Below are 24490 nucleotides of genomic sequence, written 5' to 3'. Positions count from 1 at the left end.
CCATCCTGCTTCTGCCTGGTGACTAGTACCACAACACTTTACTACAGAATGAAAAAATTTAGTAGGGACCCAAAAGTAGAAATTACAAGAAAAAATGTTCTGCCCAACGTGTGAAATAAACTTACAACAGTTAGTTAACCAGTGACAAACTGGGCCACCCCAAGAGAATGAGGTCTCCATAGTTCGGTGGATTCGAGCAGTCTGGGTGGTCATAGGAAAGGAAGCTGAGAGAAGGTCATATTCACTATGGGAAAATTTAACCAGTTAATAATAATCTGTTTAAAAGACACTTGCTCCTTGAAATAAAAGTTATGACAAACCTAGATAACATATGAAAAAGCAGAGACATCAGCTTGCTGACAAAGATCCATCTAGTCAAAGCTATGGTTTTCCCAGTGGTCATGCATGGATGTAAGAGGTGGATCATAAAGAAGGCTGAGTGCCAAAGAATTGATGCTTTCCCATTGTGATCCTGGAAAAGACTCTTGAGAGTCCCTCAGGCAGCAAGGAGATCAAACAAGTCAATCATAAAGGAAATCAACCCTGAATATTCATTGGAAGAATGACGCTGAAGCTGAAGCTCCAATTCTTTGGCCACCTGATGGTAAGAGCCAACTCTGATGCTGGGAAAGGTTGAGGGCAGGAGGACAAGGGGGTGACAGAGGATGGGATGGCTGGAGGGCATCACCAGCTTAATGTACATGAATTTGAGCAAACACTTGGGGATATTTACTGAAAAACATTGAAGCCTGGTGTGCTGTGGTTCATGGGGTGACAGTCAGGTATCATTTAGTGACTGAACAACAACAACATGTTAAAACCCAGTATTTATTGATTTATTAATTGCATTTCCAAAATTTTACTTTAGAAAATAATCAGGAGTGTTCAATGATTAATATAGATTGCATTGTTTAAGACTGTTAGCAACAAAAAACTGAAAGCAATCTATTTGGCCTAAAATAAATTATAGTACATCCAAAATAATGAACTACTATTCTATTTTGTTAACAATATTCATGATAAACATTTAAAAATTAATCATGTGAAAATATTTACTTAATATGTTAAATTTGAACAAAAGAGTAGAGAACAATCTATGCAGGATGAGCCTTGTGTTCTTCTTCTGCCAGATTTCCCACCCATTCCTAGATAATATGGACCAAATTCAAATGAGTTCATTGACACTTTATTGCCATCTTGAGAAACTTACTCAAAAGAAGAAACCCAAATCATGCAAATATTTGTAATAATTGCATTATTTATATGAGTAACACCAAAAACTGAGGGGCAAAACCGATCTGGACAATAATATAACACTGATTTAAAAAAAAAAAAAACTTGAAGTTTAGCACCATTTAGAATATAGTGTTATTAAGTTCATAATGTTCTTCAAATTTAAACATTTTGTTTTACAAAAGCGCAGTCTTAAGATCCTCGTCTTACTCCTTCCCTGTCAAGTCAGGAGACGCACCCCTTTCTCTCCTATCCCCTCTTCCTGTCCTGCGTGGGCATCCACACATGTGGATGTGTGCTACTGAAGCTCCCTCCCCTCACACCCACAGGGGAGATGTAATACAGGCTACTCAGAGAGGGATTTAGTGGAAGCCCACACCTGAACCACTAATTTTGTTTCAGTTTTACTAAGATATCACTGATAGACAGGACTGTTCAAGTTTAAGGTGCTATATAGCATAATGACATGACATGCATATGTTGCAAAATATTTGAAATGCTTCTCAAGAAGTTACCAGAGAACTTAGACTTTCAAGTTACTAGCATATTACCAGAATCCATGTTCTCCTCATCTTCCTGTGCACACAGCTAACCACATTCCCCAGCTCCTTGTACATTTAGGTGTGGCCTTGTGACTGAGTTACAGCCCATGGGATATGAAAGAACTGTTGTGTGTGAGTGCCATATCTCACCTATTAAAAACATTATTTGTTCTTTTCTTTCTTCTTTACTACCACCCCCACCCCCCCGCTCTACCATTCAGAGATGAACTCTGGGAGCCACAGGAAGGCATTCATATGTTGAAGGAATCAAAGGTCGTGGAAACCAGGTGCTTGAAAAGGCCATTAAGCCAGCAACTTCACCTCCTACTACTGTCATGGGAGCAGAAAGTCAACTTCTGTTGTATTTGAGCCGTTACCACTCTGTAGTCTACTTGTAATAGCATTTGGTCTACCCCAGCAGTTACTGCTAATTACATAAAGAAATACCCACCATTGGTTTTTTTTAATGCTTCCACCAAACACAAGGCTTCCTCTTGAATTCTGTGTTCAATAGTCCTCTTCCCCATCCCCATATTCCTCAAAACCATGAGGGAGAAACGTCGAGTTTGCTTCCATTGTTCTCCATTGCTGAAAGCAATTCCTATCAGGATGAAAACCAAAAATAGAGAATCATCCATTGCCATGAATTCTAGCTGAGAGTCTTTAAACCAGGAAATAACAGGACACTTCAGCCAGGATTAAACATAGTAGTGACAGCCTCAGGAATTCCTATCGGGCCCTTCATTTCCTGCCTCCTCCTCTTTTAACCCAGCTTGTAGCTTACTGTCAAGACTCTTGGTTTTACATATTACTACACTCTTCCTTATCCATTAGCTCCTGCAAAATTCAGAACAATGCTAAGAACCAAGTGTTTTTTCTCCAGTTTACTTATGAGGATGCTGAAAATCATAGAGGCAAAATGCTTGCTCTTTGATGATTCAGCTAACAATCCATAGAGTCCAAGTTATAGGTTAAGTTTTCAGGATTGATTTGTGCACTGAAAATGAACTGTAGGAGAAACAACAAAAGAGTCAATTCTTAAGACAGGGATAAACAGCACTTGCGTATTGAAAGGAAGCTCATGAAAATCTATCCCTCGAGTAAGGGACATGGCCATAGCTCTTCCCATTTTGACATTTTCCCTCTATTTGCTAATCTCTTCCCCAAAATACGGATGTCTTCCCATGTTCTACCCAGTGGGTCCCTGCCACACGCTTCTGACAACCCCACAGCTAGGCTAGGTCTATAATACAAAGCATAAAGCACAAAAATGCTCTAAAAAGAGGGTCATGTGGAAACACAATAAATATAAATTAGAATATTAAAGAAAACCTTCTGAAATCAAATACATGCACTGTCTGTCATCTGTCTTTGACATTGTACCAAGAAAGTTCAATGTCACACTTCCAGAGCCAAGGACAAGATCAGAGGAAAAGAAAATGCTCATAAGGACCTTGCCAAATAAGACCTTAAAGAACAATGTAAAGGATGAAGTGACCCTATTCAGACATTATTTTTGTAAGAAGCCAGTGACTCACAGAGTATGGGACAGTTTAAGGTCTAGCTATTAAAACACAGATGACCAATAGAGCAAGTATTTGATTTCAAAAGATTTTATTTAATATTCTAATTTATATTTATTGTCTTTCCCCATAACCCTCTTTTCAGAGCATATTTGTGCTTTATGCTTTGTATTACATTCTAGTGGATAAAAAAATTTGTTTTGCTTTTTTTTTCTAACAAGAATAGGAAATTGAATGCAATGTACATACTTCAAACTTTTGTTGGTTCCATGAATATATTATGCAAGCTTCCAAAACTAGTCTCTTAGCAACCATGACTCAGGCCAGAAAGCAAAATATTCAATAAATAGGATAATTTATTGTCATTTTCCTCCTTTCTTTTTCTCTCTGTCTCTTTCTCATTTTCTTACCTTGCCATAATTTATTATAGAACATTAGTGGTTGGAAGATTTGTTTTCACTGCACTTAATGTTTCATTCAGACTGTGTCATCTTCATAATTTTAAATATGGATTAATGATCCATAGAAAACTGTTTAATGATGATGCTTTAATAAACTTCTCTATTACCTATAATTTCTCAATTCCTTAGCCTATTTGAATCTTTCAACCTACAATTCCCACACACTCCCCAAATAGATGCATACCTAATCCCTTGTTGATGTTGTCTACCACTGGTAAACTACCTCTGCCAGAAAATTCCTCACTCTGATCAATCAGGACTTGCTTCACTGCTTCATATCCATGCAACACCACAGTGGGCTTCATGCCAAAATACAGAGTGAACACAGGACCATAATCTTCTGCTAGCTGGAAAAGGAACAGGGGATGCAAGAACAGTGAGCATTTCAAAACTGAAAATGTGGATAATGTAGGAAAATGTAGATAAGGTGGGAAATATTTTTAATCTTCTTAAGATTCACCCATTATAAGAGTTTTCAATATCCAGAACAAGTAATTTAATATGACATCACTTGACTACAATGGTAATTATCATTATATTATTAGGAATACTGTAATTATTATCATCACCATCAACAGTTATTCTTTATTCAGCTCCTACTCTGTGACAAAGGCCATAGTATGAATTTTATTAGTATTATTCTATTAAGCTTTTTTCTGCTAAACCTATCATTGCTCCTTCCTTCTTATAGTGGCAATAAATGATATGTTTCTTCTGTTTAAAGGAAGGTGCTCCATCTCTCGCACAAGCAGGCTAATACCATCCCCTCATCATCCATTCTCCACATCTTTAGCACCAGAGACCTCTAAACCTTCAAAAGACACAAGGACGTAGCCACAGACATTTTCCATCTTCCCAGTGTGATGATGTAAATAAGTTTCCACGAACTGAGATAAGCAGAAGGGATGTGCACAAATTCTACACTGGCATAAATGGGTGACAACACATTTCTCCAAATATCCATAGGTTGAAATGACAGCATGGAGATGACCCCTCTGTGACTGCAAATGAGAACAACAGCCTTAGAGCGCAGGATGGTAAACCACAAGACTGAGAAGATCTGGTTCTCTGAAAGACCTGGTGGAGGAGAGGCAGCCCAGCAGCACTTAACTCTATGCCTTCTATGTGGAAGGCAGAAATAAACTGTCTTCCTTAAGTCACTGCATTATTGTGGTCTTTCTGTCATGGCAGTTTATTTAGTGTACTACATGGTATAGACTCACTCTTTCAACTTGTCCAATATTTGAGTTCTTTTGCTACCTTATAATTCATTCTCCCTACAGCAACCCATTTCACAAAGCATATGTTAAAGAACACCATATTGTTACGCTAAAGACCAATATTCTTAAAATCCCTGTAAGATCTACATACTCTGGTCCCTTCTTACCTGCCTAATCTCATGTCACACCATGCTCTAACCTACTCTCTGGGCGACAAATTGGTCCTCTTTCAGACATTCCAATAACTAAGTCTGCTCCAGACTGAAAAAAAAGATGGAACAAACATTTACCTGTATTTTATCCAGTTAATGTCTAATTATTTTTCAGATCTCAGCTCCAATTTCACTTCCACAGAGAACCCTTACTGACTATGCCTCCTACCTGTAATCCTTTAAACTACATCACCTTTTTCTACCGTGTTCCTATTACATGGTTTGTAATCATGCACTTATTTGCATGATTGTTTCATAAATACATGCCTACCATCTAGACTGTAAATTCCGTACTGCTCACTCTTTTTTGTTTGTTTTAATTCACTGCTTGGATAGTTAAAGAACCTGCCTGCCATGTGGGAGACATGGGTTCAGTCCCTAGGTTGAGAAGATCCCCTGAAGAAGGGAAGAGCTACCCACTCTAGTATTCTTGCTTGGAGAATTCCATGGACAGAGGAGACTGGCTGGTGGGCTACAGTTCATGGGGTTGCAAAGAGTAGGACAAGACTGAGTGATTAAATTTTCACTCTTTCACTTTGAAACTTTCCAGCATCTGACACACCTGGGACTGAAAATAGGCATTCAGTACCTTGTTAAGCTCAGGTATTAAAATTTGTGCATGATAATTATTATTCACGGTTTAAAGAAATAGAAATTAAAGCTCAGAGATTTTTAAAATTTGACCAAGGCTGTGAGTTAACAAGTGTATGAGCTGGGGTGCTAACACAATCTCTTCAAAACCAGAGTCTGATATACAGAAGGAGGAGCTTCCAGGGGAGGTACTCTCATAACTTCCTTTCCCAGAGAAGTCAGATTTCAGATAATTCCTTCAAGATTTAAAGAGCTATAGAACAGTTATTCATTCATTGACCAAATACAACAAAAACTGTGAGATCTCTTGAAACTTGGTTATTTCCTTGATTTCAAATCAATGTATTCTTTCAGGAAATTTGGGGGTTGTTACTCTGTAACTATGCACTCTTTAAAAATTAAAGCAATTTCATTGCCATTAGAATTCACCAAAAATAAATGCTATAAAGGACACATAGGTCCCAACATGGACAGAGAATTCCTACTTTTGACAATATCAGCAATGATCTCATTGATCTCACTCCATTCTGGCAACCTTTAACTGTATACCATCTAAAATCATATCTGGGTGTCATACATCATGGACAAGTGGGATTAATCCCAGGGATGCAAGTATGGTTCAATATTCTCAAATTAATCAATGCTATACACGACATTAACAAATGGAAAAATAAAATCATATGATAGTTCAATAGATGTAGAAACGTTTTTTATAAAATCCGATATCCATTTAAGATTTAAAATTCTCCACAAAGTTGGTATAGAGGCAACATACTTCAACATAATTAAAAAATCGTGTATATGATAAGTCTACAGCTATCATCATCATACTTCACAGTGAAAAGCTGAAAGCATTTTCTCTAAAATCAAGAACAAGACAAGGATGCCCATTCTTGCCAATTTTACTTAAAATATCATATTAGAAATCAAAGCCATAGCAATCAAAGAAACAGAAATAAAAGGAATTGAAATTGAAAATAATGAGGTAAAACTGTTCTTATTTGTAGATGACACAAGACTATCTATACCAAATTCAAAGTTCAGTTCAGTCACTCAGTCATGTCCGACTGTTTGCAACTCAATGAACTGCAGCATGCCAGGTCTCCTTGTCCATCACCAACTCCCGGGGTTTACTCAAACTCATGTCCATTGAGTCAGTGATGCCATCCAACCATCTCGTCCTCTGTCGTCCCCTTCTCCTCCTACCCTCAATCTTTCCCAGCATCAGGGTCTTTTCCAATGAGTCAGCTCTTAGCATCAGGTGGCTAAAGTATAGGAGTTTCAGCTTCAACATCAGTCCTTCCAATGAATATTCAGGACTGATTTCCTTTAGGATGAACTGGTTGGACTCCTTGCTGTCCAAAATTCTAAAAATCCCAACAAAAGTCTTCTAGAGCTCATGAATGAATTTGGAAAAGTTTTAGGATAAAAAATTAACATACAGAAATCTGTTCCATTTCTAAACACTAAGAACAAACTATCAGAAAGAGAAATTAATAAACCAATCCCATTTATCATCACATAGAAGAGAATAAAATTCCAAGCAATAAATCTAATTAACCAAGGAAGTAAAAGACATGTACTCAGAAAACTGTAAGATGCTGATAAAAAAAAAAGACAATACAAATAGATGGGAAGACATAACATGCTCATGGACAAGGAAAGTTAATATTGTTATAAAGAACATACTACATATTATTCAAGGAAATCAACAGATTCAAAGCAAATCCTGCCAAAATGCCAGTGTAATTTTCAAAGTACTACAACAGGTAATTCTAAAATATGTATGGAAACGCAAACGATCCCAAGTAGACAAAGATATCCAAAGAAAGAACAGAACTGAAAGTACCATACTCCCTGATGTCAGACTGCAGTACAAAGTTACAGTAATCAAAAAGAATTGTACTGGCACAAAAATGGACACAGGTCTATGGAGCAGAACATATATCCCAGAAAATAACCCACACTTACACGAACAACGAATCCGTGAAAAAAGACACAAAAACATACAGTGGGGAAAAGGCAATTTCTTCACTAAGTGGTGTGAGGAAAACTAGACAGCTACATGTAAAAGAATTAAATTAAAATATTTCACATGCTAGTAAGGTTAGGCTCAAAATCTTTTAAGATAGCTTCAGCAGCACATGAATAGACACCTTCCAGATGCAAAAGCTGGGTTTAGAAAAGGCAGAGGAACTAGAGATCAAACTGCCAACATTCACTGGATCATAAAGAAAGCAGGTTCAGTTCAGTTCAGTCGCTCAGTTATGTCCAACTCTTTGTGACCCCATGGACTGCAGCACGCCAGATCTCCCTGTCCATCACCAACTCCCAGAGTTTACTCAACCTCATGTTCATTGAGTCAGTGAAGCCAACCGACCATCTCATCCTCTTCCAGGAGAAAGCAGGCGAATTCCAGAAAAATATCTACGTCTGCTTCATTGACTACACTAAATCCTTCCACTGTGTGGATCACGACAAACTGAAAAATTCTTAAAGAGATGGGAGTACCAGACCACCTTACCTGTCTGCTGTGAAACCTGAATGTGGGTAAAGAAGCAGCAGTTAAAACTGAACATGAAACAATTGACTGGTTCAAAATTGGGAAAGGAGTAAAACAAAGCTGTATATTGTCACCCTGCTTATATGGAGAGTATATCATATGAAATGCTGGGCTGGATGAATCATAAGCTGGCATCAAGGTTACCAGCAGAAATATCAATAACCTCAGATATGCAGATGATACCAATCTAATGGTAGGAGGGAAGAGGAACTATAGGAGGGTGAAAGAGAAAAGTGAAAAAGCTGACTTAAAACAGCATTCAAAAAACAAAAATCATAGGATCTGGTCCCATTTTTTCATGGCAAACAGAAGGGGAAAAGTGGAAGTAGTGACAGATTTTATTTTTTGGGTTCCAAAATCACTGGGGACAGTGACTGCAGCCATGAAATTAAAAGATGTTTCCTCCTTGGAAGAAAAGCTATGACACATCTAGGCAGCATATCAAAAATCAGAGACATCACTTTGCTGACAAAGGTTCATATAGTCAAAGCTATAGTTTTTCTAGTAGTCATGTATGGATGTGAGAGGTGAATCATAAAGAAGACTGAGCACTGAAGAACTGATGTTTTTGAATTGCGGTATTGGAGAAAACTCTTGAGCCCCTTGGACTGCAAGGAGATCCAACCAGTCCATCCTAAAGGAAATCAGTCCTGAATATTCATTGGAAGGACTGTTAATCAAGCTAAAGCTCCAATACTTTGGCAACCTGATGGGAAGAGCCAAATCATTGGAAAAGACCCTCATACGGAGAAAGACTGAAGACAAAGGAGATGAGGGTGGCAGATGCTGAGATGGTTAGATAGCACCACTGACTCAATGGACATGAGTTTGAGCAAACTCCAGGAGATAGTGGAAGACAGAGTATCCTGGCATGCTGTAGTCCATGGGTCGCAAAGAGTCAGACAAGACTCAGTGATTGAACAACACAGAAACAAACATTTTCTCATACTATATATAAATCTTAACTCAAAAATGGTGGAAGACTTAAATGTAAGACCAGAAACCGTAAAACACCTGGAAGGAAACATAGGCTGTATACTCCATGACATGACTCATAGCATGTATTTTTGGATCTGCCTCCTAGTGAAGTGAAAGTGTTAGTCACTAAGCTGTGTCCAAGTCTTTGCGACCACCTAGACTGGACTGCAAGGAGATCCAACCAATCCATTCTGAAGGAGATTGGTCCTGGGTGTTCTTTGGAAGGAATGATGCTAAAGCTGAAATTCCAGTACTTTGGCCACCTCATGCAAAAAGTTGACTCATTGGAAAAGACTCTGATGCTGGGAGGGATTGGGGGCAGGAGGAGAAGGGGATGACAGAGGATAAGATGGCTGAATGGCATCACCGACTCGATGGACGTGAGTTTGAGTGAACTCCGGGAGTTGGTGATGGACAGGGAGGCCTGGCGTGCTGCAATTCATGGGGTCACAAAGAGTCAGACATGACTGAGGGACTGAACTGAACTGAGACTGTAGCCCACCAGGCTCCTCTGTCCATGGAATTCTCCAGGCAAGAATTTTGAAGTGGGTAGCCATTCCCTTCTCCAGGGGATCTTTCTCAACCCAGGTATGGAACTCAGGTCTCCCACATTGTGGGCAGATTCTTTGCCAACTTCACCATAAAAGAGAATGAAATTTTGCCATTTGCAATAACATAAATCAATCTGGAGGGCATTACACTTAGTGAAGTAAGTCAGACAGAGAAGGAAAAATACTCTATGTTATCATTTTTATTTTTTAAAATAAAATGAATAAATTGAACAGAATATAAACAGGCTCACATACATAGAGAATAAACTAGTGGTTACCAGTGGGCAACAAGAAAAATGGAAGGGGAAATGAGCAGAAGGGGATTAAAAACTATAGACTACTATGTATAAAACAAATAAACTACAAGGGTAAATTGTTCAGCACAGGGAATACAGCCTATAATTTATAATAAATTTCAAAGGAGCATAATCTATAAAATTCTCTATATTCTCACTTGAAACTAACATAATATTGTAAATCAACTTTAGCTCAGTTGAAAATAAATTAACAGGGTTCCCCTGGTAATCCAGTGGTTAAGAAACTGCCTCACAATGCAAGGGAATCTGGTTTGATCCCTGGTCTTGGAAAACCCCACATGTTGCAGACAACAGGTCTGAGTGCCACAGCTACTGAGCCTATGCTCTGGAGACTGTGAAGGGCAACTACTGAAGCCCACGAGCCACAGAGTCTGTCTATTGCAACAAGAGAAGTCATGGCAAGGAGAAGCCCGCACACTACAACTAGAGTGTAGTTTCTGCTTGCCACAACTAGAGAAAGCCTGTGCACAGTAATGAAGACCCAGCACAGCCAAAAATAAAAATAAATAACAATGAATAAATAAATAAAACCATGTCCAGGTGTCCAATGGGAACTCCCCTTTAAAACCGCTTTTAACAAACATGTTGTCTGGGACTATGTAGTCTGGGACAAAACATAGGGCAGTCTTATTTACTCATTACAAACAACTGGAGGAAAAGTAATCATACTTGCCTTGCTTATGGATTTGCTGAAATCCTTAACATTTATCTGGAGAATATTTCCAACAATTGGGAGAGGAGTGGGCCCAGGTGGCAGCTTCCCTTTGGCATGCCTCTGATTCCATAGAAAAAGGAAAATCAAAATAGAAAGACAGATCACCAGAACTACAAAAAGATCCATTGGTGCACTTTGTGTAAGGGCAACTGAAAGTTTACAATTCAAACACGTTATAAAAACTAAGTGCAAAGGAAAAAACAAACAAACTAAGTGCAAGCTTATCACCAAACATGCAATAAGTCTTGAACTTTTAAATAAATATTGCTTTATCATCAGTGCACTTTGGCTTGTCAATAGATATTTAAACAAAAGGTTACATTAGTATTGATAAACATGTAAGTTTCAATGGAAATCTCAACTAAACATTATTTCACTTTCACAGAGATGGCCATATTTTACTAGTAAAATTGAAGCTATCAGAGTTTCAAAGGACTGGAATTCACAATCACAACAAATGATGAGAGTGTCTCTGCTCATCATTAAGCAGAAAAAGAAGCACTCTCTTAGAGCTTTTTCTCATAAAATCCATGGAAAGGCCAGGTGAAAACAGAAGAAGGGGCAGGACAAATAAAGAAAGGAATAGGGGGCTGGTCTTATCTTAGAAAAGAGTAGAGTTATCCCACTAGTTCTCACAGAGCCCTTTTTTGGTGCCAGGAGTTCTGACACCACTTGCTTCCAGAGGAGATGCTGGTCAGCAGACAGTAGACAGGAACAGGAATAACAAGTCAAGGAAAGAAGTCACTCAAAGACATCAGTGGAAGGTCCCGTGGCTGCATATCACCCTCCCCGCTGCTGTGCATACCCATTTCCAATAAGGATCACATAGCCAGAGCAAACATTCTATGTTCACACCTAGGTGAAAAAATACACTCCAGCAGTCAATACTATAAATATTTGAAAATGTCTAGAAACTCACAGATGTGAACAAAATTCCAAGACTCAAAAGATATTTGACGACCTCCAATTGCATAATAAGCATCAAACTTAAAAGTCAGAAAACTATTCCTTGAAGGACTTAACTTAGTGAAAATGGAATAGTTAAGATAAGTGTATCATCAGATAAATTTAGCCATGGAAAAGAAAAAGTTATTAGAAAACTGAGAGGTTCTTGGTAATTAAGTATGTGGTGGCAAAAAATATTTTTCAATAAATGGATACGCTGAGTAATAAAATAGATTTAGTTCCATTTTCACTTATTTTAAACAGCAGTAAGATTTAGCAGTAACATGGGTTTCCACAAAGGTAGAGTACAAAATAGTAATGATGAAAACATTAAACAAATTAAGTAGTATAGGAAATAGTTCTATCAATAGAAATCCTAGTGACTTTATCACAGGAGTTTTGAGGAGAGAGAAAAATAAGCAAACAATAATAAGAAAAGGAAATTGAATACATTTTTCCTACAATGATGAAAAATCCAAAGAATCCACCAAATTCTAGACAGGATTACAGAGAAAAGATCCACACTCCCAAAATCTTGTGAAGCATGAGAATAACAAGGGAAAATAAAACCCTGGAAACTTTTAAAGAGAAAAAGAAAGTTACAAAGAGAAAAGAAATAAAGGAAGTTACAAAGAATGAGACTCAATTTAGAATAAATCTTTCCTTACACAATGCTTATAAATGATTAAAAACAGTCAAGTAAAATCTTCAAAAGCTCAATAGGAAATGATTTTCAAAATTATTATTCTATACCGGATAAACTCAATTCAACCATAAGGTCAAAGTATAGACATTTGGGGGCCTTCCCTGGTGGTCTAGTGGCTAAGACTCCATGCTTCCACTGCAGGGAGCACGGGTTCAATCCCTGGTCAGGGCACTAAGGTCCTGTGCTCTGTTGTAGAGCCCAAAATAAAATAAGTAAGAAACATATAGGCACTTTTGGACATGTGAACATTCAGAGTTTTATAATCTTGAAATCATTTCTGAAATAATTACCTGAAGAAAAACTCCAAAAAAAATAAAAACATATCCCCAAAAGGGGAGAAAGTGGGACACAAAATTAATGATGTACAAAAGGCAAGCAAAACTTTTGAGTCTAAATAATAACTGAGAATGTGGTAGCAAAGCTTAAAGAAATTATCAAGTTATTTTTCATAAGGAAAAGAGGGCTAAAATTCTAGATGTTTCTAACAAAATATGCAAGCTGATATAGAGGGTAGGAAGTTGTCAGCATTTAGAGAGTGGTCTGTCTTATTCTAGTAAGGCTATCAATAGTAATTCTAATTTTTAATTATATAGAAAGATACAAGCACTTACAATACCAAAATTTTGCCTAAAAGTTTAAAATACACCTAAAATAAAATATCTTTCCTTTTAATAGAAGAAAAGCAAAATGAAATGAAGAAAGCTTGATCAGTCCAGCTAAGGACAATATAAAAGAATGAAGTCTATTAAGCATGAGGTAAAAATCATCAAGTGAGGCTCTATGACTTCTCATTTCCTGCAAAGACTGCATGGGTTTTTATCAGAAGCACCTCCTGAATATACAGCCCAAGACCAGTATGGACCGAAGAAATATGAAGGCTAAAAGTGAATTCTGTGTACAAAAATCAAGTGCAAACAATAGCAATGATGAAAATTACCCCAAAAGTTGTATGGAAAATGGTTCTAGAATGTCCTTTATTGCTAGCAAGTACATCAACAACAGTTATTTCAGGTATATCTGGATACTTAGTTTGAATAACATTTAATTAATTAATTTAGGTAATACATGCATGCTAGGTCACTTCAGTCATGTCTGACTCTTTGCAATCACATGAACTATAGCCCACTAGGCTCTTCTGTCCATGAGATTCTCCAAGCGAGAATACTGGCGTGTGCCGGGGGCCAGCGTGAGGAACTCCGCCCATGGCAAAGGTCATGAGGAAGGAGGCTTGGGAAACCCCCTGTCCCCGAGCATCTAACCCCAAAACCAGAGTCTGTTTTATGCTCTCACCTACACCTCTGACTTTACGGGGGGCTCTCCCCCATAACCATTTCTCTCAGAGAAGGAGTTAACTTGCAGCTCTAAGTCAATAAAAATTCCTGGGCGTGACAGGTGTTTCAGCTTACGGGCTCCTCTGAAGGTTATCTAGCCTGCCTGTATAGGTTCGTCCAGCCACATGTGATTGTTTACAGCCTCCCAACCTGAGAGGCACGAGATGTTTTAGACTTACTAAAGGCAAATTCTTTTGGGGAGTTAGAAATTATTAGTATAGTGGGTTGGTTAGGAATTATATTGGTGAAGGGTTTTTTCATTTGTTGTGCCAATAATCGCTGCTAATTTCCTGCCCTGGGTGTGACAAGGGTGTCTCAGGTCAAACCTCTCTGCTGGCAGACTAGCTTGTGTGACAGGATTATCCATACTTCTGCACACTACTCTCAACCATAAACAGCACAGAGAGTTTTGGAGTATTTTGAGAGTCTTAATTAGCACAGGGCTCTTCTCATTGTTGAGTCAGTGATTGCCACCAGGCCTCCATATCCTTAGGCAACTGGAAATATATTAATCAATGTATTTGGAATATAGCAAAGGAAATATAGTAGTTTTTAAGGTTAGCAATACTAGACTTTTTGAGTTAATGAATTTTCTCTTTTGTAATAGATCACTATACTTTGTTATAAATCACTGTGTCCTTGCTATGTAAAAATGTAACTTTATCACTATCTTAAGACTAAATAGATCTTAAGGGGAACATTGGTGAAAGGATTTTCATTTGTTGGGCTGATGTTTGCTGCTAAATCTCCATATTCCCTGCCCTTAAAATGAATATAACTAGCATATAGGAGAAATAGGTGTTAACCTTTAAGATTAATCATGTTAACCTTGGGTTAAATAAATTCCTTTCTTGATTGTAACTCACTACACCCTCACCCTATAGGAATGCAACTTTATTTGGTGCCTGGTTTAAGAAAAAACACCCTTGGAAAAAATAAGATTTTTGGTTATCAGAAAGAAAGGGTTGTAAAATGTCAGCAGGCCTCATGGCCAGAAGATGATGTAAAACCCCTGAGATATTTTTTTATGTAAAGCACCTGATTTTGATAAAAGTCAGGACTGCTGACCCCCGCGTGACTCTGTATTCATCCCTATGTGTAAAAAAAGGTATATAAGCAAACCTAAGAAGTAAAGAAATGGGATCAGTTTCCAGAAAGACTGATTCCCCCATGTTGCTTCTTTCTTGCTCCCTGTTTTTCTGGCCGAATTCCCATCTGGTGCATGAGTACCCACCAAGCCTGCTAATTTTGCCTAGGCTTCTAAGATCGGACCGGGGGACCTCAGTGCCTCCTCTCCTTCAGGAGGATGGGAAGATGCCTGTGGCCTACATAGGTGGTGATTGGTATTCCATGTAAACCAAGTTATTCAGCCTCTTTTTCTCTGCTAATTTTCTAATCCCTCTCTATCTGTGATTAAATAAGTTATTTCCAAGGACACCAACTCTGCCCCCACCTTCAAATCACCCTGGATCCACCGGGGCTGGACACCAGCAGGAGTGGGTTGCCATGCCCTCCTCCAGGAAAAATGCCCAACCCAGGGATGGAAACCAACTCTCTTATATTTCCTGCATTGGCAGGCGGGTTCTTTACCATTAGCACTACCTGGGAAGCTCAATGTAGTTAATAAACACTTCCTAAAAGCCTGCAGTGCAGGAGACCTGGGTTCGATTCCTGGGTTGGGAAGATCCCCTGGAGAAGGAAATAGCAACCCACTCCAGTATGCTTGCCTGGAAAATCTCATGGACAGAGAGCTGCAGTCCATGGGGTTGCAATGAGTCGGGCACAACTGAGCGACTAACACTAACATTAATATTTAAGAAGCCTAATTTTATAATAAAACTCAACTATCATATAACCAACAAAATAAGATTGATTGAGGAAATATTTTACTGGCTCTTTTGTGCCAGATATTTCCCACCCAGTTAGCTCACTTGATCTTCATAAGATGCTTTGAACAGAAATGTTTCAGCTGAATTACCTGATACCTCCCTGCCCAGTTAATAAAAAGTAGAGATGGAATGGAACCTAAGATATCTGCCACACCACATATGCCAAGTATAACTTTAAAAAAGAAACTGGTGTGGGGCGGTCGTAAGATGGTGGAGGAATAGGACGGGGAGATCACTTTCTCCCCCACAAATTCATCAAAAGAACATTTAAACACTGAGTAAATTCCACAAAACTTCTGAATGCCGGCAGAGGACATCAGGCGCCCAGAAAAGCAGCCCAGGGTCTTCGAAAGGAGATAGGAAAAAATATAAAAGACAAAAAAAGAGACAAAAGAGGTAGGGACCGAGCTCCATCCCAGGGAGGGAGTCTTAAAGAGAGAGAAGTTTCCAAACGCCAGGAAACACTCTCACTGCCGAGTCTGTGGCGAGCTTTGGAAGCACAGAGGACAACTTAACTGGGAGGAAAAATAAATAAATAATTAAAACCCACAGATTATGTGCCCAGCGGTAACTCCCCCGGCAGAGAAGCAGGGCAGATGCCTGCACCCGCCACTAGCGAGCGGGGGCTGGGCGGGGAGGAGCGAGCTGCATTGCTTAGAGTAAGGATGGGCCTGAATACCCCAAGGGCAATCTGAAGGAACTACCACGCGAAAAGCCCTAACCTAAGACACCACCAGGCCTGCACACAGAACAAAGGACTGAACAGTTGCCCGCTGCAGATCATCCCCTTGCAGTGACAGGCAGCCAGAGCCAGAAGGGTGCAATCACAGCCCCAGAGACATATTATCTACCAAACTGCAAGCAGGCCTCTTTGCTAAGACTTTTTGGGGTTCTGGACAGTCAACATCTGCCTGACAAGGTGCGCTGGTTGTACACCCAGAAAACCGAGTGGCAGGGATGGGGGAGGCGATGAGCCGCAGGGACTGCGCTCGCCAAAGACCTCATCACCTGAGCTGCTCAGACCTGGGAAGCGCACAAAACGCAGGCCCAACCAAGTCTGCGCCTCTGAGGACTACCTGAGTGCCTGAACCTGAACGGCTTAGACCTGGGAGGTGCATGAAGGCCAGGGCCGGCCTTGGACGGTTCCCGGTGGAGCAACCTAGAGCCTGAGCAGTGTGGGCAGGGAGGGCACACGCGCCCTGAGCAGGGGCAGACCCAGTGTGCCTGAGACACTGCAAGCACATGCCATTGTTATTTGTTTGCAGCATCCCTTCCTCCACACAGCATGACTGAACAAGTGAGTCTAAAAAAGTGTCCACCACTGCCCCTTTGTGTCAGGGCAGAAAACAGACAATGAAGTGACCAGCAAACAGAAGAAGCTAAAACAGAGTGTTGGAAGTGACAGATGCAATAGATTAAAACCCTGTAGTAAGTACCGACTACATAGGAAGGGGACTATAGATCCTGAGAAATATAAGCCGGACCAAGGAACTATCTGAAAATGAACTGACCCCACACTGCCCACAACACCACCAGAGAAAGTCCTACATATGTTTTTACTATTTTTACAATCATTCTTTTTTAATTTTTTTAATTTTTAAGTCCTCTGTTACTCCTTTAATTTTCATTTTTATACCTATTACTTTGCAAAAAGAGAGAGAGAGAGACCCTATTTTTTAAAAGCAAATTTCATATTTTTAATATAATTTTTGCGACTTTTTCTTTTCTTTTCTTTCATATTATATTTTTGAAAATCCAACCTCTACTCTAGATTTTTAATTTTTGCTTTTTGGTATTTGTTATCAATTTTGTACCTTTAAGAACCCAACCATCAGTACCCATTTTTACTTGGGAGCGAGATTACTGGCTTGACTGCTCCCTCCCCCTTTGGACTCTCCTTCTTCTACACCAGGCCACCTCTATCTCCTCCCTCCCCCTTCTCTTCTTTACCCAACTATGTGAATATCTTTGCGTGTTCCAGAAGGTGGAGAACACTTAAGGAACTAATTACTGACTGGATCTGTCTCTCTCCTCTTGATTCTCCCCTTTATCCTCCACCACTGTCTCATTCCTCCCTCTTCTCTTCTCTGTATAACTTCATAACATTTCTGAGCAGTCCAGACTATGGAGCGCACATAAGTAAGTGATAACTGGCTAGCTTGCTCTCTCCACTTTTGATTCCGCCTCATCTCATTTGGGTCACCTCTAACTCCCTCCTCCCTCTTCTCTTCTCCAAGTAACTCTGTGAACCTCTCTGGGTGTCCGTCACTGTGGAGAAACTTTTCATCTTTAACCTAGATGTTTTATCAACGGTGCTGTATAGATGGAGAAGTCTTCAGACTACTGTAAACATAAGACTGAAAACCAGAAGCAGGTGGCTTAAGTGCAAATCCTGAGAACACCAGAGAACTCCTGACTCCAGGGAACATTAATTGACAGGAGCTCATCAAACACCTCCATACTACACTGAAACAAAGAACCACCCAAGGGCCAACAAGTTCCAGAGCAAGACATACCACACAAATTATCCAGCAACACACGAACACAGCCCTGAGCTTCAATATAAAGGCTGCCCAAAGTCACTCCAAACCCACTGACATCTCATAACTCATTACTGGATACTTCATTGCACTCCAGAGAGAAGAAATCCAGCTCCACTCACTAGAACACCAACACAAGCTTCCTTAACCAGGAAACCTTGACAAGCCACCCGTACAGCCCCACCCACAGTGAGGAAACTCCGCAATAAAGAGAAAGCCACAAACTGCCACAATACATAAAGGCCACCCCAAACACAGCAATATAAACAAGATGAAGAGACAGAGGAATACCCAGCAGGTAAAGGAATAGGATAAATGCCCACCGAATCAAACAAAAGAGGAAGAGATAGGGAATCTACCTGATAAAGAATTCCAAATAATGATAGTAAAAATGATCCAAAATCTTGAAAACAAAAATGGAATCATAAATGAATAGCCCGGAGACAAGGACTGAGAAGATGTAAGCAAGGTTTAACAAGGACCTAGAAGAAATAAAAAAGAGTCAATATATAATGAATAATGCAATAAATGAGATCAAAAACACTCTGGAGGCAAAATAGAATAATGGAAGCAGAAGATAGGATTAGTGAAGTAGATGATAGAATGGTAGAAATAAATGAAACAGAAAGGAAAAAAGAAAACCGAATTAAAAGAAATGAGGACAATCTCAGAGACCTCCAGGACAGTATTAAACGTCCCAACATTCGAATCATAGCAGTCCCAAAAGAAGAAGACAAAAAGAAAGACCATGAGAAAATACTTGAGGAGATAATAGTTGAAAACTTCCTTAAAATGGGGAAGGAAATAATCACCCAAGTCCAAGAAACCCAGAGAGTCCCAAATAGGATATACCCAAGGTGAAACACCCCAAGTCACATATTAATCAAATTAATCCATCCATGGGATTTTCCAGGCAAGAGTACTAGAGTGGGATGCCACCGCCTTCTCCAATTAACCAAATTAACAAAGATCAAACACAAAGAATAAATATTAAAAGCAGCAAGGGAAAAACAACAAATAACACACAAAGGGATTCTCATAAGGATAACAGCTGATCTTTCAAAACTCTTCATGCCAGGAGTGAATGGCAGGACATACTTAAAGTGATCAAAGAAAATAACCTACAGCCCAGATTACTGTACTCAGCAAGGATCCTATTCAAATATGAAGGAGAATTCAAAAGCTTTACAAACAAGCAAACCTGAGAGAATTTAGCACCACCAAACCAGCTCTCAAACAAATGCTAAATAATCTTCTCTAGACAGGAAACAACAAAGGGTGTATAAACTCGAACCCAAAACAATAAAGTAAATAACAATGGTATCATACTTATCAATAATAACCTTAAACATAAATGGGTTGAGTTCCCCAACCAAAAGACAAAGACTGGCTGAAGGGATACAAAAACAAGACCCCTGTATATGTTGTTCATAAGAGACCCACCTCAAAACAAGGGGCACATACAGGTTGAAAGTGAAGGGCTGGAAAAAGATATTACATGCAAAGAGAGACCAAAAGAAAGCAGGAGTAGCAATATCCATATCAGATAAATAGACTTTAAAACAAAGGCTGTAAAAAGAGACAAAGAAGGACACTACATATTGATGAAGGATTGATCCAATAAGAAGATATAAGAATTATAAATATATATGCAACCAACATAGGAGCATCACAATATGTAAGACAAATGCTAACAAGTATGAAAGGGGAAATTAACAATAGTACAATAATAGTGGGAGACATTAATACCCCACTCACAACTATGGATAGAAAACTAAACGAAAAAGTAACAAGGAAACACAAACTTTAAATGATACAATAGACCAGTTAGACCTAACTGATATCTATAGGACATTTCACCCCAAAACAATGAATTTCACCTTTTACTCAAGCGCACACGGAACCTTCTCCAGGATAGATCACATCCTGGGCCATAAATCTAGCTTTGGTAATTTCAAAAAAATTGAAATCATCCCAAGCATCTTTTCTGACCACAATGCACTACTATTAGATGTCAATTACAGGAGAAAAACTATTAAAAATTGCAACATATGGAGGCTGAACAACTCGCTGCTGAATAACCAACAAATCACAGAAGAAGTCAAAAAAGAAATTAAAATATGCATAGAAATGAATGAAAATGAAAACACAATAACCCAAAACCTGTGGGACACTGTAAAAGCAGTGCTAAGGGGAAAGCAATACCGGCACACCTCAAGAAACAAGAAAAAAGTCAAATAAATAACCTAACTCTACACCTAAAGCAACCAGAAGAGGAAGAAATGAAGAACCACAGGCTTAGGAGAAGGAAAGAAACCTTAAAAATTAGGGCAGAAATAAATGCAAAAGAAACAAAGGGGACCAAGCAAAAATCAACAAAGCCAAAAGCTGGCTCTTTGAGAAGATAAATTAAACTGACAAACCATTAGCCAGACTCATCAAGAAACAAACGGAGAAAATCAAATATATAAAATTAGAAATGAAAATGGAGAGATCACAACAGACAACACAGAAATACAAAGGATTATAAGAGACTACTATCAGTAATTATATGCCAATAAAATGGACAACTGGGAAGAAAAGGACAAATTCTTAGAAAAGTACAACTTTCCAAAACTGAACCAGGAAGAAATAGAAAATCTTAACAGACCCATCACAAGCATGGACATTGAAACAGTAATCAGAAGTCTTCCAGCAAACAAAAGCCTAGGTCCACACAGCTTCACAGCTAAATTCTACCAAATATTTAGAAAAGAGCTAATACCTATCCTACTCAACCTCTTCCAGAAACCTGCAGAGAAAGGTAAACATCCAAGCGCATTCTATGAGTCACCATCACCCTAATACCAAAACCTGACAAAAATGTTACAAAAAAAGAAAACTACAGGCCAATATCACTGATGAACACTGATGCAAAAATCCTTAACAAAATTCGGGCAAACAGAATCCAACAACATATTAAAAAGATCATACATCATGACCAAGTTGGCTTTAGCCCAGGGATGCAAGGATTCTGTAATATCCACAAATCAATCAATGTAACACACCACATTAACAAATTGAAACATAAAAACCATATGATTATCTCAATAGATGCAGAGAAAGCCTTTGACAAAATTCAACATCCAATTATGATTTTAAAAAAAAAAACTCCAGAAAGCAGGAATAGAAGGAACATACCTCAACATTAAAAAAGCTATATATGATAAACCCACAGGAAACATTATTCTCCATGGTGAAAAATTGAAGTATTTCTCCTAAAGTCAGGAACAAGACAAGGGTGCCCATTTCACCACTATTATTCAACATAGTTTTGGAAGTTTTGGCCACAGCAATCAGAGCAGAAAAAGAAATAAAAGGAATCCAAATGGAAAAGAAGTAAAACTCTCACTGTTTGCACATGACATGATCCTCTACATAGAAAACCCTAAAGACTCCACCACAAAATTCAGTTCAGTTCAGTTCAGTTGCTCAGTCATGTCAGACTGTTTGCAACCCTATGAATCGCAGCACGCCAGGCCTCCCTGTCCATCACCAATTCCTTGAGTTCACTCAGACTCATGTCCATCGAGTCCGTGACGCCATCCAGCCATCTCATCCTCTGTCGTCCACTTCTCCTACTGCCCCCAATCCCTCCCAGCATCAGAGTCTTTTCCAATGAGTCAACTCTTTGCGTGAGGTGGACAAAGTACTGGAGTTTCAGCTTCAGCATCATTCCCTCCAAAGAAATCCCAGGGTTGATGTTCAGAATCGACTGGTTGGATCTCCTTGCAGTCCAAGGGACTCTCAAGAGTCTTCTCCAACACCACAGTTCAAAAGCATCAATTCTTCGGCGCTCAGCTTTCCTGACAGTCCAGTTCTCACATCCATACATGACCACAGGAAAAACCATAGCTTTGACTAGACGGACCTTAGTCGGCAAAGTAATGTCTCTGCTTTTGAATATACTATCTAGGTTGGTCATAACTTTTGTTCCAAGGAGTAAACGTCTTTTAATTTCATGGATGCAATCACCATCTGCAGTGAGTTTGGAGCCCCAAAAAATAAAGTCTGACACTGTTTCCACTGTTTCCCCATCTATTTCCCATGAAGTGATGGGACCAGATGCTATGATCTTCATTTTCTGAATGTTGAGCTTTAAACCAGCTTTTTCGCTCTCCTCTTTCACTTTCATCAAGAGGCTTTTTAGCTCCTCTTCACTTTCTGCCATAACGGTGGTGTCATCTGCATATCTGAGGTGATTGATATTTCTCCCAGCAATATTGATTCCAGCTTGTGTTTCTTCCAGTCCAGCGCTTCTCATGATGTACTCTGTATATAAGTCATATAAGCAGGGTGACAATATACAGCCTTGACGTACTCCTTTTAATATTTGGAACCAGTCTGTTGTTCCAAGTCCAGTTCTAACTGCTGCTTCCTGACCTGCATATAGGTTTCTCAAGAGGCAGGTTAGGTGGTCTGGTAGTCCCATCTCTTTCAGAATTTTCCACATTTTATTGTGATCCACACAGTCAAACGCTTTGGCATAGTCAATAAACCAGAAATAGATGTTTTTCTGGAACTCTGTTACTTTTTCCATGATCCAGCAGATGTTGGCAATTTGATCTCTGGTTCCCCTGCCTTTTCTAAAACCAGCTTGAACATTAGGGAGTTCACGGCTCACATATTGCTGAAGCTTGGCTTGGAGAATTTTGAGCATGACTTTACTAGCATGTGAGATGAGTGCAATTGTGCGGTAGTTTGAGCATTCTTTGGCATTGCCTTTCTTTGGGATTGGAAAGAAAACTGACATTTTCCAGTCCTGTGGCCGCTGCTGAGTTTTCCAAACTTGCTGGCATATTGAGTGCAGCACTTTCACAGCATCATCTTTTAGGATTTGAAACAGCTCTACTGGAATTCCATCACTGCCACTAGCTTTGTTCGTAGCGATGCTTTCTAAGGCCCACTTGACTTCACATTTCAAGAAGTCTGGCTCTAGATTAGTGATCACATCATCATGATTATCTGGGTCATGAAGATCTTTTTTGTACAGTTCTTCCATGTATTCTTGCCACTTCTTCTTAATATCTTCTGCTTCTGTTAGGTCCATACCATTTCTGTCCTTTATCGAGCCCATCTTTGCATGAAATGTTCCCTTGGTATCTCTAATTATCTTGAAGAGATCTCTAGTCTTTCCCATTCTGTTGTTTTCCTCTATTTCTTTGCATTGATCACCGAAGGAGGCTTTCTTATCTTCTTGCTATGGAACTCTGCATTCAGATGCTTATATCTTTCCTTTTCTCCTTTACTTTTCACCTCTCTTCTTTTCACAGCTGTTTGTAAGGCCTCCCCAGCCATTTTGCTTTTTTGCATTTCTTTTCCATGGGGATGGTCTTGATCCCTGTCTCCTGTACAATGTCATGAACCTCATTCCATAGTTCATCAGGCATTCTATCTATCAGATCTAGGCCCTTAAATCTATTTCTCACTTCCACTGTATAATCATAAGGGATTTGATTTAGGTCATACCTGAATGGTCTAGCCGTTTTCCCTACTTTCTTCAAATTGATTCTGAATTTGGTAATAAGGAGTTCATGATCTGAGCCACAGTCAGCTCCAAGATCTGAGCAGTCATTATTACAAAGACACACTAGCACATAGGGAATTGATTACTGGCTAGATTGCTCTCTCACCTTTTGATTCCCCCTCTTCTTCTCCTGGTCAGCTCTATCTGTCTCCTCCCTCTTCTCTTCTCCATGTAACTCTGTGAACCTCTCTGGGTGTCTATCAGTGTGGAGAATCTTTTTACCATTAACCTAGATGTTTTATCATCAGTGCTGTATGGATGGAGAAGTCTTGAGGCTACTGTAAAATAAGACTGAAAAGCAGAGGCAAGAGACTTAAGCCCAAAGCCTGAGAACAGCAGAGAACTCCTGACTCCAGGGAACATTAATCGATAACAGCTCATCCAAAAGCATCCATATCTGCACTGAAACCAAGCTCCAACCAAGAGCCAACAAGTTCCAGAGCAAGACATACCATGCAAATTCTCCAGCAACTCAGGAACAGAGCCCTGAGCTTCGATATACAGGTTGCCCAAAGTCACAACAAACCCATAGACATCTCAAAACTCACTACTGGACACTTCATTGAACTCCAGAGAGAAGAAATCCAGCTCCACCCACCAGAACACC

The 24490-nt window shown here is 39.3% G+C and overlaps 1 protein-coding gene across 1 annotated transcript in view; it reads right to left on the bottom strand.

Moving 5' to 3' along the window:
- The window catches only part of LOC108633308 (cytochrome P450 2C31-like), a 49951-nt gene extending 38894 nt beyond the window's left edge, over positions 1–11057 (bottom strand). The window contains exons 1-3 of the mRNA XM_018041111.1: positions 10865–11057; positions 3944–4106; positions 2227–2376 (exon numbers count right to left, since the gene is read on the bottom strand). Coding sequence (XP_017896600.1) covers positions 2227–2376; positions 3944–4106; positions 10865–11032 — 481 coding nt within the window. The 5' untranslated portion in view covers positions 11033–11057. The remainder of the gene's footprint in view (positions 1–2226; positions 2377–3943; positions 4107–10864) is intronic.

Source organism: Capra hircus, chromosome 26, assembly GCF_001704415.2.
Source record: "Capra hircus breed San Clemente chromosome 26, ASM170441v1, whole genome shotgun sequence".
Classification (NCBI taxonomy): Eukaryota; Metazoa; Chordata; class Mammalia; order Artiodactyla; family Bovidae; genus Capra; species Capra hircus.
This window is presented reverse-complemented; position numbering and strand designations above follow the sequence as displayed.